This window comes from Martes martes (assembly GCF_963455335.1).
Source record: "Martes martes genome assembly, chromosome: 15".
Lineage (NCBI taxonomy): Eukaryota > Metazoa > Chordata > Mammalia > Carnivora > Mustelidae > Martes > Martes martes.
In genome coordinates this window covers 43,096,502-43,113,768 of record NC_137903.1, presented here as the reverse complement: position 1 = coordinate 43,113,768, position 17,267 = coordinate 43,096,502, and the positions used below count along the sequence as shown (strand labels likewise).

The window sequence follows — 17,267 nt, the reverse complement described above, 5'->3', positions numbered from 1 at the left end:
AGGGAGAAATGGGCCTATAGGAAAACAAACATGAGACATTTCTATTTGTAGGTAAGCTTTTTAAGTTTACCAGAAGTATCTTATTTCTTTCCTCCTATTGCCTTTGCTGTGCAAAATGGGTAAGGGAAGGTGAGACTCATCTCTTGAGAGTTTACGTTGCTTGTGCATTTTGAAGGGGAGAGATTGAGAGGTTTGTTTCATGTTAAAGTTTCTCCCCCATTTCTTTTCTCTCTGCCCTCTTTTACCCCTTATGCTTATTTTTCTTGGGCTTTTTTTTTCCTTTTGGCTACAGGGAACTTGACTTAAACCATTCGTAGTTTCCACCAGAAGTCTTGTGAATCCCAACTTCAAAAGAAACCTATAACGAAGCCTGGCTGATGTTTAGCAGACCTGCCACTGCAGGGGTCCAGCCCAACCGTTCCTTTGGCTCAACAGCGACAGAGGGGGGGTGAGCGAAGTGCAGCTAATCCTAAGCCTCCCAGTCTGGGTAGTGCCAATTTCTCTACCAGTTCCCTCTGACAGCACGTGCATCAGCCCTCCGGCCCCTGGATACAAATCCTGCGCTATGCAAGTGCAGACACCACTCTCAGATATGCCCCCTGCAGGGCACCTCCCAGCTCACTCTCCAGAGGACTCTTCTAGAGCCAAGTGGGCCATGTCCTAGCACTGCCATGTCAAGCAGTCCTTCTGCTCTCAAACTCCCCAGTACAAAACTCAGGGAATTTGGCAGAAAAGAGACAGTGAGTCACCAATACCCAGAGACCTTAGCCTACTACAGGCTTCAAAAAACAAATGTGCAAGCATCCCATTATCTGCTTCACAGCATGGTCTGACACTAGACGATTGATTACTTCCTTAACCTATGCTCAGCCATTTGTTTTTATTTGGTGATTTTTCTCCTGATGATAATAATACTATGAGATCTGACATACAGAATCCAAAATGGAGAAGCAAGCACACTGTTCCTAATTTAATTGGACACTAAGCTCAACACTGATGTGAAAAGGAGCGAAAGAACAAGGGATAAAAAGTATTTTCGGAAGCAAAGAGCCCTTCTTCACCTCTGAGACATAATTTTAGAGAGAAAAATAACAGAAACAAGTCATGACCCAAAAAAGCTGAAGTATGCAAAGGTCAGGGAAGCTGAATGTCCCTTAAGGCATGGAGATTCCCTTGGCTTGGCTTCCTAGGATACTCCATAGGGAGTGGTCAACATTTGTGATTTTATTAAGCAGACTCTCAACCTTCTTCCTTCCTTCAGCTCTTGTAGATGCTATCCCAGGGTGGCTACTATGTACAAAGAGACATCTGGCCATGTAGCCTTCCCTACCCATAAGCCAAGTTCCTCTAACTTAATAATTCTATTCAACTGGCTGGTAATGTATCTATAATTCATTATCTCCTTCTGACCAGCCCAAGTCTGATAAATACTCTTCCTTTGATAAGCCCATCTGGGTTACAGATGTTTGATGTTGGAATCCTCAGGCTCTCTGCTCCTCTCAGGGCCTTTGGGGGAGGAATTTGGGCTAGATTTCTTGCTGATGGTGGGGAAATATTGAGTGGGGTTTGAAAAATGAGGAGGATTGTTCATATGCTGATCATTGCACTTGCATGTTAGTAATCTATCTGTAGGTGTGTCCTCCATTTCCCAACCATCCCCCACTAACCTATAAGCTCCTGAGAAGACTCTGTTTGTAGCACACTCTGTTTGCTCAAAAACTGTCTAGCATGGCATTTGTTAAAGTTGGATTCCTTTAGAGTCACAGTATAATGGAATTATGAGCTTGAGCTCTGTGATCTAATTGTAATAACAGAACACTATATATGAATAATAAAGACAATCACCAGCTCAACCAAGTCACAAACTCTTATAGATATCCAGAGATCTATGTCTCTATGAATCCAAAGTCCTTCCAAACAACCCAAGCCATAGCCTAGAAAAGCGGTCTACTTCCATATTCTGCTTTCAGTGCATTGGCCTGGATTTAATTTTGATAAAATAAATCCAGGGAATTCTGACAAAATTACTAAAACCCTCTACTAAGTTGTTAGCACCTGCTCTTTATATATTCTTTATATTTGTCCCTCTGCTTAGCTCACTGTGTCCAGCACACCAATAATCATTTTTCAAAATATGGTTCTTGCCAATAAGAGTTATGAAAAACATTCAATATTTTTAATAAAAAAAATAGCATAAGGAACACAAGGCAGAGGATAGAAGGGAAAAAGTCTATATATGAAATAAATATAAGGGAGTTGGGAAACAGAAAAGTTATCCTCTCCACTATGCAGATTTCTTCCTCCAAAAGAAGATATTCAGAGTTAATTATCCTTTTTTAGATCATGATAAGTAGAGATCCAAAAGCGTGTTTCCTATTGTGAACAAGTGCTAGATATTTCAGGAAATCCACCCTCATGAAAGACAGACAGAAAGGGCAGGGACAGGGGGAAGGAAAAATAAAAGTCGACTGCAGATGAGTCAGATATCATGCACAGGGGGGAAAAATCAGAATATATCTTATTTTTAGCCTCAAAGAATTTTGTATGTTTAAAATAAAAATAGATTAATATAGAAAGTCCAAAAAAAGAAGGTCTTAAAAATATGATTGTTAAAATTAAAAATTCAATAGAAGAGTTGGAAGATAAACTCAAGGAAATCAAAAAAAGAAAGGAAGGAAGGAAAGAAGGAAGGAAGAAAGAAAGAAAAAAAAGAAAGAAAGAAAAGAGATAAAACATATGAGAGAGGGTGCCTGGGTGGCTCAGTGGGTTAAAGCCTCTGCCTTTGGCTCAGGTCATGATTCCAGGGTCCTGGGATCGAGTCCCGCATTGGGCTCTCTACTCAGCAGGGAGCCTGCTTCCTCCTCTCTCTCTCTCTCTCTCTCTGCCTGTCTCTCTACCTACTTGTGATCGCTGTCAAATAAATAAGTAAAATCTTAAAAAAAAAAAAAAACATATGAGAGAAAAAAGAGAATAAGTTCAGGATGTCCATCCTCAGGAGCTTGCTGGAGGGGAGGGAGGTGGGACGGATGGGGTAGCTGGGTGATGGAGATTGGGGAGGTTATGTGCTATGGAGAGTGCTGTGAATTGTGAAAGACTGATGAATCACAGACCTGTACCCATGAAACAAATAATACATTATATGTTTATTTAAAAAAAGAAGTATCAAAGTAATAATTCAAGGCAATTTGCCAAAGTTAAGGGCATGAGTATCTAAATCAAAAGGACAATTGAGTGCTCAACAAAAGAAAAATAAAAGGCCAACCCTAAAAAAAAGTATCATAAAATCCCTAAAGTAACAAGGCTAAGATTCTAAACAGTTTTTACAAGGAAACAAAACTTTCACCTCTAAAAAGACACACAATTATCAAAAGAGGAGCTAAAGGCAACTAATGAATTTTTTCAAAAAGTCTGAGAGAAGATGTTTTCCAACCCAAAATTTTACACCATGGTAAACTATCAATTTGTGTAAAGGCAAAACAAAAACATTTTGAGAAATGTTTTTCAGAAAAAGTTACCTAAAACATTCTTTCTTAGAAAGTTACTCAAGGATATCTTCCAGTAAAATAAGGTTATAAATTAAATGTCCAGTAAGGTAAGGTAATAAAAACAGAGATAATCATGCAGTTCAGGACACAGTGGCTCCAACCAAAAAGCAGAATTTCTGGGATGATAACTATGCAGCAGACTAGGTAACTGGTCAAAATGGGAAGAGAAAGGTCATCTGGGTGGCTCAATCAGCTAAGTGTCAACTCTTGATTTTGACTCAGGTCATGATTTCAGGGTCCTGAGCTCAAGCCCCACATTGGGCTCCTGCTAAGCATGGAGCCTGCTTAAGAGTCTCTCTCTCCCTCTCCCCCTGCCTCTTAACCCACCCTAAACACACACATGCACTCTCTCTTGCTCTCTCTCAAATACAAAGAAAAAAGATTAGAAGAGGAGAGAAAAAACAGAATGAACTAGGAGGAAGAGCTCCAGAGAATGAAAAAAAAGACACATTCTATAGATTAACTGATAAGATAAAAACAATCGAGGATATCAAAAATGATAGAAGGAAGAACGAAGGGAAGGAGGGAGGGAAGAAACAGAGACTCAAGGGGTAGTGTGGGGGGAGGAGGGGAAGCTATGCCAGGAAGGAAAAATAATAATAGAATCATAGTTTGTTCTGCAGGAAAAAAAATCAAAGCCACGATGTTGTAAATATATATAACTGATTTAACTAAAGATGGTCATATAACTATATTGAAAAGATGGAGGAGAGAAGAAGGAAACATTAGAAAAGTTAAAGTCTCCTCCTCATCATAAGAGCAACACAATGCATAATGTTTAAAATCAATGGATCAAGTAATATAAATACAATATTTGAAGACATGGAGGTAATTACCAAAAGAGACAGGTAAAATAATCAAATACGGGAGCAAGACTAGAGGGTGGAGAAGGATGGGAAAAGTCAGGCCGTTCTTCCTCATGTCTTTTGGCACCGCTTGATATTTGTAACCATGAGCGTTACTATGATTTAAATATGTTTAACTATCAAAAAAGTATAAAGAGTTTGTTTTTATTCCACAAACTGAATTTTGTACGTCGGGGTAGGCGGGTTTGAAACATGTCTGGGTCTAGGGCTAGAAAGGGATAAGCTGCCATGGCAACTCTGTGTCGGTAAAGGGAATAAATTATAAACACCTAGTTAAGGGTAGTAGCTGTCGGTATTTGGAGACAGAAAGGACCACTCTAAGAAGAATGACACCTGGGCACCTGGAACAACCGCTCTCTCGGTCACGGCAGTGGGCTGTTGTAATCAGCGAGGAGAAAAATAAGAAGAAGCTCGGGGCGCCTGGGTGGCTCAGCGGGTTAAAGCCTCTGCCTTCGGCTCAGGTCATGATCCCAGGGTCCTGGGATCGAGCCCCGCATCGGGCTCTCTGCTCCGCAGGGAGCCTGCTTCCTCCTCTCTCTCTGCCTGCCTCTCTGCCTACTTGTGATTTCTGTCTGTCAAATAAATAAAAAAAAATAAAATCTTTAAAAAAAAAAAAAAGAAGAAGCAGCCAGATTTCCCTGTCTCCCCAGAGAGCTGGCAACCCCCGTTGTTAATGAGGTTGGGCTTCTGCTTAAGGTTATCAAAATCTAAAACCCAAACCAACAGAATCTTTCTTTTGTGAATATTTCTGGGAATGCTACCACTTCCACCTATTATTATTATATAAACAAATGGTTTCCCATCTGCCAGGTCTAATAATGACAATAATTAATGTTAGTTTAGGACAATTTTTTTTTTACACATCAGTCACCAAGCATTTTTCTATCCTTTATGTCATCTGATTCACAAAATAACCCAAGGATACAAGTAATGCAATTTATTACTGCAATCACACTCTTTTCACAGACAAGACATCTGAATTTCAGAAAGTGAATTGCACAGTTTATAGTTCAGTAGCAAGGGCTCTCAAATTCAACTGTGTCCTGATTCCAAATTTTACACTTAGTCTTTGACATCACATGCCTGAACTACAAGCCGACCTATTAATTAGCCTTAACTGACTGCCCACACACAGGGATACCACGAATTACTATACAAATTGTGGCCAATAAACATAAAGGCAGCCATCCAGGTATTGGGTGGGAGCTGAGATCCAGTCTTCCCCACTCCCGCCAACACTACACCTTAGCTCAGATGTGAGCCTTTTTATAATCTGTACAAAAGTACCAGTTATGTCATGAGGAAGCCTTGCCTGCATACACAAATTAACAAGTTTACCACCCACCTCTCTCCTTTCTTACCTCCTTCCAACACTCCACAATCCCTGCATTGACAGTAATGGAAATCCTCTTACTGGTTTCTGTCTCACAATAGAAGACACATCAGATTCATTAATTTGTTACAATAAACATGAGACAAATGACTATATGTTGGGGCTATTCCTGGCACTAAGTATGTAGTGTTTAACAAGGGCCCTGATCTCATGGAATGACATTTCTGCCAGGAGAAAGACAAACTAATGTACAAGAAAACATTAGAAGGGATGAGTGTTATACAAAGTATCAAAATTAGCTGACATAATAGTGATTGAGTCGCTTAACTTGGGGAAATCAGGAAAGGCCTTTTCAGGAGGTGACATTTCAGTTGATATTGAAATGACAAGAGAAAAATACACCAAGAGAAGATCAAGGTAAAGAGGTTTCCAAGAAAATGAAACAGCAATTGCAAAGCCCGTGGGCAAGATCAAGCCTGATCTCCTCTTCGGAGCAGGAGAGAGGCAGGGTGGCTGTGCAGCGAGGGTGTGAGAGTGGCTGGGGGAAGAAGTGGGGAGGTAGGCAGAGGTCAGCTTACAGCACACACTGCAAGCCAGGTGGGGGACATGGATTCGATTCTAAGGACATCCGGGAGGACGAAAGTAAGAAGGGGAGTAACAGGGATTTTTTATTTACCTTTCACAAAGGATCTTCCTGGATGCTTTGTGGGGAATGGAATCTAATGGGGCAAAGAGGAAGACTGTGGTCACCTTAAGGAGACAGGGGATTAGCTGTAGAATGCCTTGTGTTCCTGAAGTTGCTGAACTGCCCAAAATTCACCAGAGACCAAGCGCACCTGGGGCCTCTTCACGGATTTGTGTAACTTTGCTGGGAAACTATGACTATAGGAAGGACGCTCACATACAATTGGTGCTGACTGGCTTCTGCCAGTGTTTACCTTGTTTGCTCTCTGCAGAGCCCCTGGCTCTGGACTAAGCTGTGTGGCTCTCCTGTGCCTCAAGCACCTGGGGCCTATGTCTTCAGGTGCACATCACACCATGTTTGCTCCACAGAAAATGAGTTCTGGGAGGTCTGTCCCTTGTCTTTGCCATCCCTGGGTCCCTAATTATTTAACACCTAGGACTTCACAAAGGCTCAATAATGTCTGGTGGGAAGGATGAATGTTTTATTTGGGGGCTGTGTGAACCCTCTTTTCTCTCCAGAAACCAAAAGTATCAGATGATGTGAGAAATGCATCCTGTAGGTAGGACACCCCAAGCCCCAGTCCCTTACCTCCTGGGTGAGTCGGGGTCGAAGCAGGTCTTGTGCACATCAGCCACCTCGGGGTCGCAGCAGTCCCCGTCGTCAAAGTCGTTCAGCATGTTGTTGCACTCCACGTGGCAGAGCCCATCCCTGCGGTTCCAGGAGTAGCACCGGCCGTGCAGGCGGCAGTCGCCCCCGTCGTAGCCCGTGAGCGGGTGCTCACACTCAGGGTCACAGTGGTCATTGCCAATTTTGCTGGGCTCACAGTTCACGAGCACAACCCGGTGGCGCAGGGTGGAGTTGTGGACCTGGTGGACACTCAGCTGCCAAGTAATGTTGTAGCGGCTGAAGGCGTCGCTCAGTGCCTTGTGCTGCCGGCGGATCTGCTCCTCGCTCACGATGGGGTTCAGGCCCTCATCATCACAGATGTTCACCACCTGGTAGCGGATTGCCTTCTCTCCCCGGAGGGGCTGGTGCCCATTGTAGTGGGAGATCAGCTCCACATTGTCACAAACCGTCCGCCCACACAGCGGGGGCTGCAAAGGTGACAGAATCTCAGGCTGAGGCTCAAAGCCCTGCAGAACCTCACGCTGTGGGTACTCCCCATCCCTAAACGGGGCCCACTGTTCTTCCAAGGGCTCAAAACTGGCAGTCAGGATCAGGGTGGTCAGTTCCTCCACTCCCGCTGGATGCTGAGGACTGTGTTGGAGGTGGCTTTGTGGGAGGGCGGTTGACCAGAAGACCAGTGTACCCAGGTGTCCACGAAAATAGTGGCCATGCTCAGAGCTATCCCCCCCAAGAAGCAAAGAACGACAAGACGCCATGAAGGGACTGTTCAGGGGACCAGACTGCTCTGGACTACTAGCCACCCGAGTGCCATCCACATACAGGGCCATACGCTGTCCATCATAAGTGGCTGCCACGTGTGTCCATGTGCCTGGTTGGTAGCGACTGTGGCCAGTCACAATGGTGGCTTTCTTCACACGGTCGGTGCGAAGGGAGAAGAAGAAGCGAGCGTCTCGCCTTCCCATGTCCTTCCCTGAGCGGATCCCTAGGGCCCAGCCCTTGTCACTGACAGTGTGGGAGCAGTTATCAAACACACCTGGGAAAGAAGGAAGAATCGAGGGGAGAAATACCAGATATAAAAGGGATGGAGAAAGGGAGAAGAAAACCCATATAAATGGCAAGAATGTAGGTTTTTAGTGGAGAAAAAATAAGTGATACAGATTCCCCCCCGGATATGCTTCTCTGGTACCCCATATCAGGCCATTCTGGCAATATCTATGCCCAAAAGGAATCTGATTTGAGATTCCATCCAATCTAACTCATTCTGATATTTTTTTGATAATCAAAATGAAAGCTATAAAGGGGATATCTAAAGCAAGTGACAACCATCTTCTAAAGTTTGTCACAGAAGTTCCTCACGCTGAGTCTATGTCTTTTTCCCTTCCTCAGAAGCCATGGGGGCAATCACAGTTTTTAGAAAAGACAATAATCTCCTATCCCCTCAAAAGGTCCTTTTTCTTCATTTGAATATTGAAATAATGATTCTCGTGGGGGAAAACAAGGAGTTGGTGGATAGACAAGTCCCTCAGAGAAGACTGTAACAGCTATCATTCTCAGCCCACTATTTCCTCTAGTGCAAGGATGCCCGTCCACAGCGAACAGCTGGTCCCCAGAGTAAGCAAAATGGTACTGCCCCATCACCTTATAAGAAAAAATAGTCAAGTCAGTTAGAAGAATAGTGGTTCTATAACCAATGATGCCCACCACAGTACAAAAGTGAGACTCTACCAACACACACTGCTTTACCATCTTACTCAGTGGGCACAGGACTATTAACGTCCAACTGAATAAACAAAGGGGGTCTACTTGTAGATAGCTAGACCAGCAGGAAAAAGGAGTCAGATATAACACAACCACAGATAAAATAGGAATTCCAAAGGCAATTTGGATGCCTCAAATGTTCCCAGAAACCCACCTGTAGTTATGAACCCACCATCCCCTCCAACACCTCTTCTAATAGTATATAGGTAGTCTCGGGAGCAGATTTTCCTTGTAAGTTACATAGAGGCACTACATTCACACTGGAAATGCTTAGTAAACGCTGCTTAAAAAAAAAAAAGATTTATTTATTTGACAGACAGAGATCACAAGTAGGCAGAGAGGCAGGCAGAGGCAGAGGGGGAAGCAGGCTTCCTGCTGAGCAAAGAGCCCAATGCGGGGCTCGATTGCAGGACCCTGAGATCATGACCTGAGCCGAAGGCAGAGGCTTAACCCATTGAGCTACCCAGGTGCCCCAGCACTGCTTTAAATAGTGCATAAATGATGGAGAATTCTGCTACTTCTGAATTACGTATCTGGGCCTAACACCAAAAGTCATTCTCCCCCAGCCTGTTACATAAGAATTGTATTTATGCCCCTGAGTTCCTACATAATCCACTCAAACAGTAGTTCTCTATGGAGAATATGGACTTAAAAGCCATGAGGCTTCCTGTTGTGATTGCAGTCAAGTATTTTAAAAGTTGCTACTTTTTCATAAATGACAGGGTATTTTTTCTTCTGCCTCTAGCACATATCAGTAAACTGTGATTAAAAAATAATAATAATAAAACAGGGGCACCTGGGTGGCTCAGTTGTTTAAGTAGCTACCTTTGGCTCAGGTCATGATCCCAGGGTCCTGGGATCGAGACCCATGTTGGGATCTCTGCTCAGTGGGGAGTCTGCTTCCCCCTCTGCCTGTCACTCCCCCACCTTGTGCTCTCTCTCTCTCTCTGTCAAATAAATCAATAAAATATTTTTTTAAAAACCACTTTTTTAACAATAGCAACTCTATCAGTCAGAATTTGAAGTATTGGTATAGGACTAGGTATAATGCAATGGTGATGTTCCAGTTTTGTTTGTTTAGGTGGGGGAGGGGTGCACTGGTTGTTTTTACACTGAGGTCTGTCTGGTAAAGGAGCATAAGTATTCCCACTTTAACAAATTCTTGTACAGAGTAGACTTTCAAAAGGGAAGACAAATCTAGAGACAAATAGTAAGTTCCCTGGTTCAGAGTTTCAATTTGGTTATCTTATTTTGGAATAAGTACATTTAGCCTTAATTATATCCATCTGCTGACCTATGAGCAAATGTATTACAATATTTAATACCAGGACCATGAAGTTACTCAGCTCCCAAGTAGTAAATATCTGCTAGTTTTTAAAAGGAAGAATTGGGGAAACTATTTTATATTTGTTGCATATAAAAATGTGCACCTACAGACCTTTCTCGACTTACAATGGGGTTACTTCTTGATTAACCTATCATAAGTTGAAAATGTATTGAATATAGCTAGCCTACTGAACATTGCAGGTTAGCTTAGCCTACCTTACATGTCTCCGAACACCTACAGTAGCGTACAGTTGAGCAAAATCACCCAAGAGACTATTTTATTATAAAGTGTTGAGTATCTCACGTAACTTACTAAACACTGTACTAAACATGAAACAAAGAATGGTTATATGGGGACAGAATGGCTGGAAGGGTATCAGTTGTCTACCTTTGATCATATGACTCACCGCAGCTATGTCACTGCCGCCCAGCACCACCAGAGAGTATTGGGGCCATATACTGGTCCAATACTGGACCATATAAGAAAAGATCCAAATTCAGAATTCCAAGTACAGTTTCTACTGAATGTATATCACTTTCACACCATCATAAAGTCAAAAGATCATAAGATGAACCAGTATAAGTCAGAGTCTGTCTGTATGTGATTTGAATTACAAATGATTAGGCTTCACATATAAATTACCACATTAATTAGCTTGTTATCTACCAGACAACTAGTTGCAATTTTGAACACTTTCGTTTACTGTTATTAGAATTTCTAGTTAGCATCAATAAAATAATTGTTTCTACTTATTTATCTCATAGGAAGCTATAAAATTATTTATAGTGTGTCTAAAATGATGTTTTTAACTTCTTGAGACAATACAGAGAAGATGTAATTTTATCATACTAGTCTAGTTTGGATTAATCTAAGTTTTAGTAATTATATTAGAAAGGATTTAATAGACAGAAGAACTAAAAATGGTCATTTTAGTTGGGAGTTATAACAAGTATGATAGAACTATTACTTTTTAAATGATTACCAAAGAAATTTTTCTTTGTTTTCTAATTTAATAAGATGTCCCAAGTAGCATATGAGAAACCTCACTAAGTGCTTAGACAACTGCATTTTATTTGTTGTCTTACCATTGTTCATCTACAGGAAGAGAATAGTTTTTGAAGCACTGCCCTGTACTCATTCCATGCCAAAAAGAAAAAAAAAAGAATTTTCTAACCCAATTATTGTGGACTGAATATTTGTATTCCCCCTAAAATTCATATGCTGAAACCTTAATTTCTATTGTGATGTATTTGGAGGTGGAGCCTGTAGGAGGTAATTGGGTCATAAGGATGGAGCCCCACCATGGGGATTAGTGTCCTTTTAAGGAGAGGAAGAAAGCCAACCCTTCTTGCTCTCTGCCATGTGATGATACAAGAAAAGGGTCATCTGCAAATCAGGAAGAAGATTCTCACCAGACATTGGATCTGCTGGCATCTTACACTTCCCAGCCTCTAGAACTGTGAGGAAAAGCCTGCTTTTGTTTAAGCTACCGAGTCATGGTATATTTGTTCCAGCAGCCCAAACTAAGACACTAATGTTATCACCTAGCTGTGGATCAGAAGGACAAGTGAAACTTTTACAAATACAGGTTCTTGTGACCATGTTGAGAGCTGCTGACCCACCATATTTACAAAAGAAATCCCTCTTTTTACTACTGCCCAGTGGATGGAAATGCAGAAAACAGAATTTGGGAGTCATTGTGTTTTCCAATCAGTGAAGAAGAATTAGAAAGACTGTCATCAATGGTAAGTTAAATCAGACATGAAGGTGGAAAGCTCATCTGAAATTGCTTCCTACCATTTGTTTAAAAATTACATCTGATCAGGCATTTTAGTACAATCTATGTAACCATCACACATACTTGTCCATTAATTTAGCAAACTAATGGAATGAGAAATAGTTAAAAGAAATAAGGTCCACTGAATAGTGCACAGATATGATGCTATTAGGGAATGTCACCAATTGATTGTCTAGGAACTGATATTAATTGGGGCTTTTTATTATCAGTAATAAAACTCATATTTAAGACCACTAAAATGAAAATAAATATCCTCCACTCCCATTGAAAGATCTATTATTCCAAAAGAGGAAACTGGGGTACTGAAGTATGGTGTGCCTTACCTCCCTCTCCCTGCTAATCGCCACCATCAGCACCAACCTCTTTCATGAAATCTTGAGTTCAACCTTGTGAGGATTTTCAAATTTTCTGAAGACAAAGTAAGTAAATATTTCTCTCCTGCTGCATCTTCTATAGTCCGTACTAATAATCATCCGTTCCTCCAATCTGGAGGCTGTGGATTGAAAACTATGATTCTCTTCTCTAGAGACAGAATAAATCGATATAGTGAGGCTGAAATTGCATCCTCTGCTCAAACATAGATATGAACCCAACACTGAACCCATAACCTGATGCTCCACGCTTCAACCCTAGCTGGTGGAAAGAAGATCGTTCTTGGTCCCCCTAATAAACCCTAGGACTGCCACCCTACTAGACCACAAAGGGTTCACATTTCATCGCATTGTCTTGTTCCTTGAGGGAAATGAAATTTCACTTGGAATTAGTCACTTCAGTTCATCAACATTTACTGAACATTCATCCCAGACATAGAAAAGTAGTTTCAGGGGCACCTGGGTGGCTCAGTGGGTTAGGCCTCTGCCTTCAGCTCAGGTCATGATCTCAGGGTCCTGCAATCGAGCCCTGCATCAGGCTCTCTGCTCAGCAGGAAGCCTGCTTCCCCCTCTGCCTCTGCCTGCCTCTCTGCCTACTTGTGATATCTATCTCCCTCTGTGTGTGTCAAATAAATAAATAAAATATTTTTTTTTTTAAAAAGTAGTTTCAGCTTTGGAAGAAAAAGCAGTCTTTGTACTTGAGGAGTTATACTCTCATGGGTGAGGGGAAACATTGAGATGATTTCATATATCAAAACTTAAGTTCAAGGAATACATAGGTAAGTGAAAGCAGAGCCTAATCTCAACCCATATAATTTGGAGAGAATTTTCTAAGGGGATAAGACCCAAACCTACTCTTGAAGAGTGAGTAAGAGTTGGCCAGGCAAAAGAATTATGGATCACTCCACACGGTGGGGACAGCAAGATGGCAGGCAACACGGGTGGAAACAGGTCAAAGTAGGTCTTGCATAACACAGTAAGGGGCTTGGACTAAATAAGTTAGGGAATAGCTGGAGGTTTTCCTACTGTTGCCAAATGCCTCTGATATCCTGAGAGCACACAAAGGAACTGCAGCATGAAACATCCCGTGGCTGGCCTTGCCCTGCACACTTGGTCCAACTGCAATTAAGGAACGTTCCAAAGCTTGCAGATGGACAACTGTGGCACAAGAAATACAGGAATACTACAAGAGTTCCGTGTAGTTAGTCCACCCACGTACTTGCACAGTAGATATTTATGAAGCAGTACTAGCTGCCAGTCTCAGTATTTGTGCTAGGGTTTTCAAGTGATCAAATGGCTATTTGACATCATGGAAGTTCAGCACAGTCCAGAAAATAAGCCTTAAATAAGTAACTACAATGAGATATGCTGACAGTGAGAAGTAAAAATAGCTATGTGAACAGCCAAAGAACCCCTTTATTAAAACATGGAGATAATATGGCAGAAATTCTCCCTAAAGTTATTAACCGCCAGCTTTCTAGCACTTTCTAGCACTGACCCATCCTGATGCTACCCAAATCTACCCATGAAACTAGGGCTACCTTGATCACAGTCAAAATGCCTGAAAAGTTTAGGGAGACCCAAAGCCAAGGAACTCCAAGATGTAAGTTCAAACGTTCCCAGATCAAACGTCCTGACGTTTCACCCAGAAACGTTCACTGTAAAATTCCTTATATCAAATACCCATTTCAGCTGAATCTTCTAAACTGGGATGTGGTATTCTTTTTGTGAATATTTTTTCCCTTACTCCTTAGCATGGAAAGATACCTCCCATTTATATTGTACTTGAGCTTTCCAAACCAATCTTGTGTAACTACCATTTAAATGGTAAAGCCATCCTGTGAGCTAGGCAGGATAATTATCACCAGTCTCACTGTACAGATGAAGACACTGAGGGTCTGAGAGGTCGGGTATTGGGCCAGGTGCAGACAGTACACTACAGCTGAAGTGTCATGATTCAGAGCCCAGGACAGATTTCTTTGCTGGGGAAACCACAGAGCATGGTGGCTTTAAGCATTAGTCAGTGGACGTTTCAGTCCCCAGTCTGCTACTTTAAAAATGTCACCTCAGGAAAATTATGTCACCTTGCTGGGCCTCAGTTTACTTATTTGTACATTGTACCTGTAAAACAAAATCTGTCTTTCACTGATCTTCTCTTCCGCATCCTTCAACCACAAGCTGAAATCACAGACCTACCTCCTGAGGTTGCTGGGAGAATTAAATAAAAGAACATATGTGAAAGATCGAGGTACAGTGCCTAACTTACACAAAGTGATGAACAAATATTAGTTATGATAAGGAAGAGTTTGATGATGAGACATCAAAGGGAAGAAGAAATCAGGTATAAAGCCAATGTTATGCTGTAAATATTTAACAACTGGTCCTCTGAAGAAAAAAAAAAAGTCCTGATTTGTAGCATTTGCCAATTTTTGTAGTACAAATATTCCTACAATGGCCAATCTTAAGTTACCAATATAATGTCACTGAACATGGACTGGGAAGAGGTGTGTACAATTGGTTCTGGTGAGCCTGTCTGACCAGTTCCACCATGATAAAGATTGAAAAAGAAAACAGATTCAAGCTGCCAAGTGTCTCCTTTTCCTTCTGACTATTAAAGTGGCTGCGTGTGCTTTGCTGCTGAGCTGTTTTAGAATTGAAGAGGACTAAATGTCCCTTTATTTTTTTTTAAAGATTTTATTTATTTATTTGACAGATAGAGATCACAAGTAGGCAGAGAGGCAGGCAGAGGAGATGTGGGGAAGCAGGCTCCCCACAGAGCAGAGAGTCTGATGCAGGGCTTGATTCCAGGACTCTGGGATCATGACCTGAGCTGAAGGCAGAGGCTTTAACCCACTGAGCCACCCAGGCGCCCCTAAATGTTACTTTAGACTTACTATAAACCTATAGTAATCAAGACGGTGTGGTATTGGTGAAAGTGTAGATAAACAGATCAATGAAACAGGACAGAGAGCCCAAATATAGACCCACATAAATAGATACAACTGATTTTTTACCAGGAGCAAAAGCAATACAATAGAGCAAAGATAGTCTCTTCAACAAATGGTGCTGGGTCAATGACATCTACATGCAGAACAATAAAGCTAGGCACAGACCTTACACTATTCACCAAAATTAACTCAAAATAGATTATAGACCTAACTGCAAGGTATAAAACTACAAAAATCCTAGATGATAACATTGGAAAAAATTTAGATGACCTTGGGTTTGGTGATGACATTTTTAGCTCTAATACCATGACACAATCCATGAAAGATGTAATTTATAAGTTAGACTTGATTAAAAATAAAAACAATTGCTCTGCTAAAGACAGTGTCAAGACAACTAGAAGACAAGCCACAGACAGGGAGAAAATACTTGCAAAAAAACACATCTAATAAAAGACTGTAATCCAGAATACACAAAGAACTCTTTTTTTAAAAAAGATTTTATTTATTTATTTGACAGACAGAGATCACAGGTAGGCAGAGAGGCAGCCAGAGAGAGAGGAAGGGAAGCAGGCTCCCTGCTGAGCAGAGAGCCTGATGTGGGGCTCGATCCCAGGACCCTGGGATCATGACCTGAGCCGAAGGGAGAGGCTTTAACCCCCTGAGCCACCCAGGCGCCCCACACAAAGAACTCTTAAAGCTTAAGAGTAAGAAAAGAAACAACCAATTTAAAAACGAGCCAAAGGCTATAAGAGATAACTCATCAAAGGTATACAAATGGTAAGTAGGCATATGAGAAGGTATTCCACATAGTATGTCATCAGGGAAATGCAACTTAAAACAAGAAGATACCACTACACATGTATCAGAACAGCCAAAATCCAGAACACTAACACCAAATGCTAATAAAGATATGAAACAACAGGAACTCTCATACCTTGCGGGTAAGAATGCAAGATGGTACCATTTGGTGGTTACTTGAAAAACTAAATGTATTCTTACCATGTGATCAAACAATCACACTCCTGGATATTTACCCAAAGGAGGTGAAAACTCAGTTTACACAAGAATCAGCACACAGATATCCATAGTAGCTTCATTCATAATTGCCAAATTTTGAAAGCAACCAAGATGTCCTTGATTAGGTGAATGGACAAATTAACTGTAGTACATCTAGACAATGGGATATTATTCAGCACTAAAAAGAAATGAGCTACCTAGCCATGAAAAAACATGGAGGAAACATAAGTGTATATGTTACTAAGTCAAAGAAGCCAATCTAAAAAGACTGCATATGGTATGGTTCCAACCAAACAGCATTCTGAAAAAGCAAAACTATGAAGAAGATAAAAAGATTAGTGATTGCCAGGAGTGAGGGGAGAGAGGTGAATAGGTAGAGTACAGAGGATTTGGGGGAGCAATGAAAATAATCTGCATGATATCATAATGCATATAATGATATATGTCATTTTACTTTGGTCCAAACCCAAAGAATATACAACACTGAGAGTGACCCCTAAGAAAACTATGGATTTGGGTAATTATCATGTGTCAGTGTAGGCTCGTTCTTGGTAAAAAATAAAATGTACCATTCCGGTGAGACAGGGGCAGGAAATATATGGGAAATCTTGTACCTTCCTCTAAATTCTACTGTATACCTAAAACTTCTCTTAAAAAATTAAGTCTTTCTTTAAAAAAAAAAAGTAAAAGGTAAATGTTGTCTCCACTTTGGATTTTGAGGCTTAAAATGGCTATCCACTTTAAGCACCCAGGGACCAACAGTGCTGGTTAAATAAAATTTGTCCAACACAGACCTGCTGTTCAGCCCCTTCAACCATAAAATGGGATCACAGTGCAACCTGCACAGCTCATCCACACATTCTCAGGAGGGACACCAGACCAGCTTTCTTAACTCCATCAAGTAGAAGCAAGATAGACTTGATTTAAAAGAAAAATTTCCAAATCCCCGTTTAAGAGACTTCTCTTTCTTCTCAGTCTAGCAGAGTAGAGGC

General features: G+C 41.3%; 1 protein-coding gene across 2 annotated transcripts in view; it reads right to left on the bottom strand.

Moving 5' to 3' along the window:
* Positions 1–17,267, bottom strand: part of PAPPA2 (pappalysin 2) — a gene marked incomplete at both ends in the record, with an annotated part of 273,603 nt that overhangs the window by 232,468 nt on the left and 23,868 nt on the right. For both annotated transcript variants that reach the window (XM_080824978.1, XM_080824979.1), the window contains one exon: positions 7,018–8,089. In XM_080824978.1, the coding sequence (XP_080681104.1) occupies positions 7,018–8,089 (1,072 nt within the window). The remainder of the gene's footprint in view (positions 1–7,017; positions 8,090–17,267) is intronic.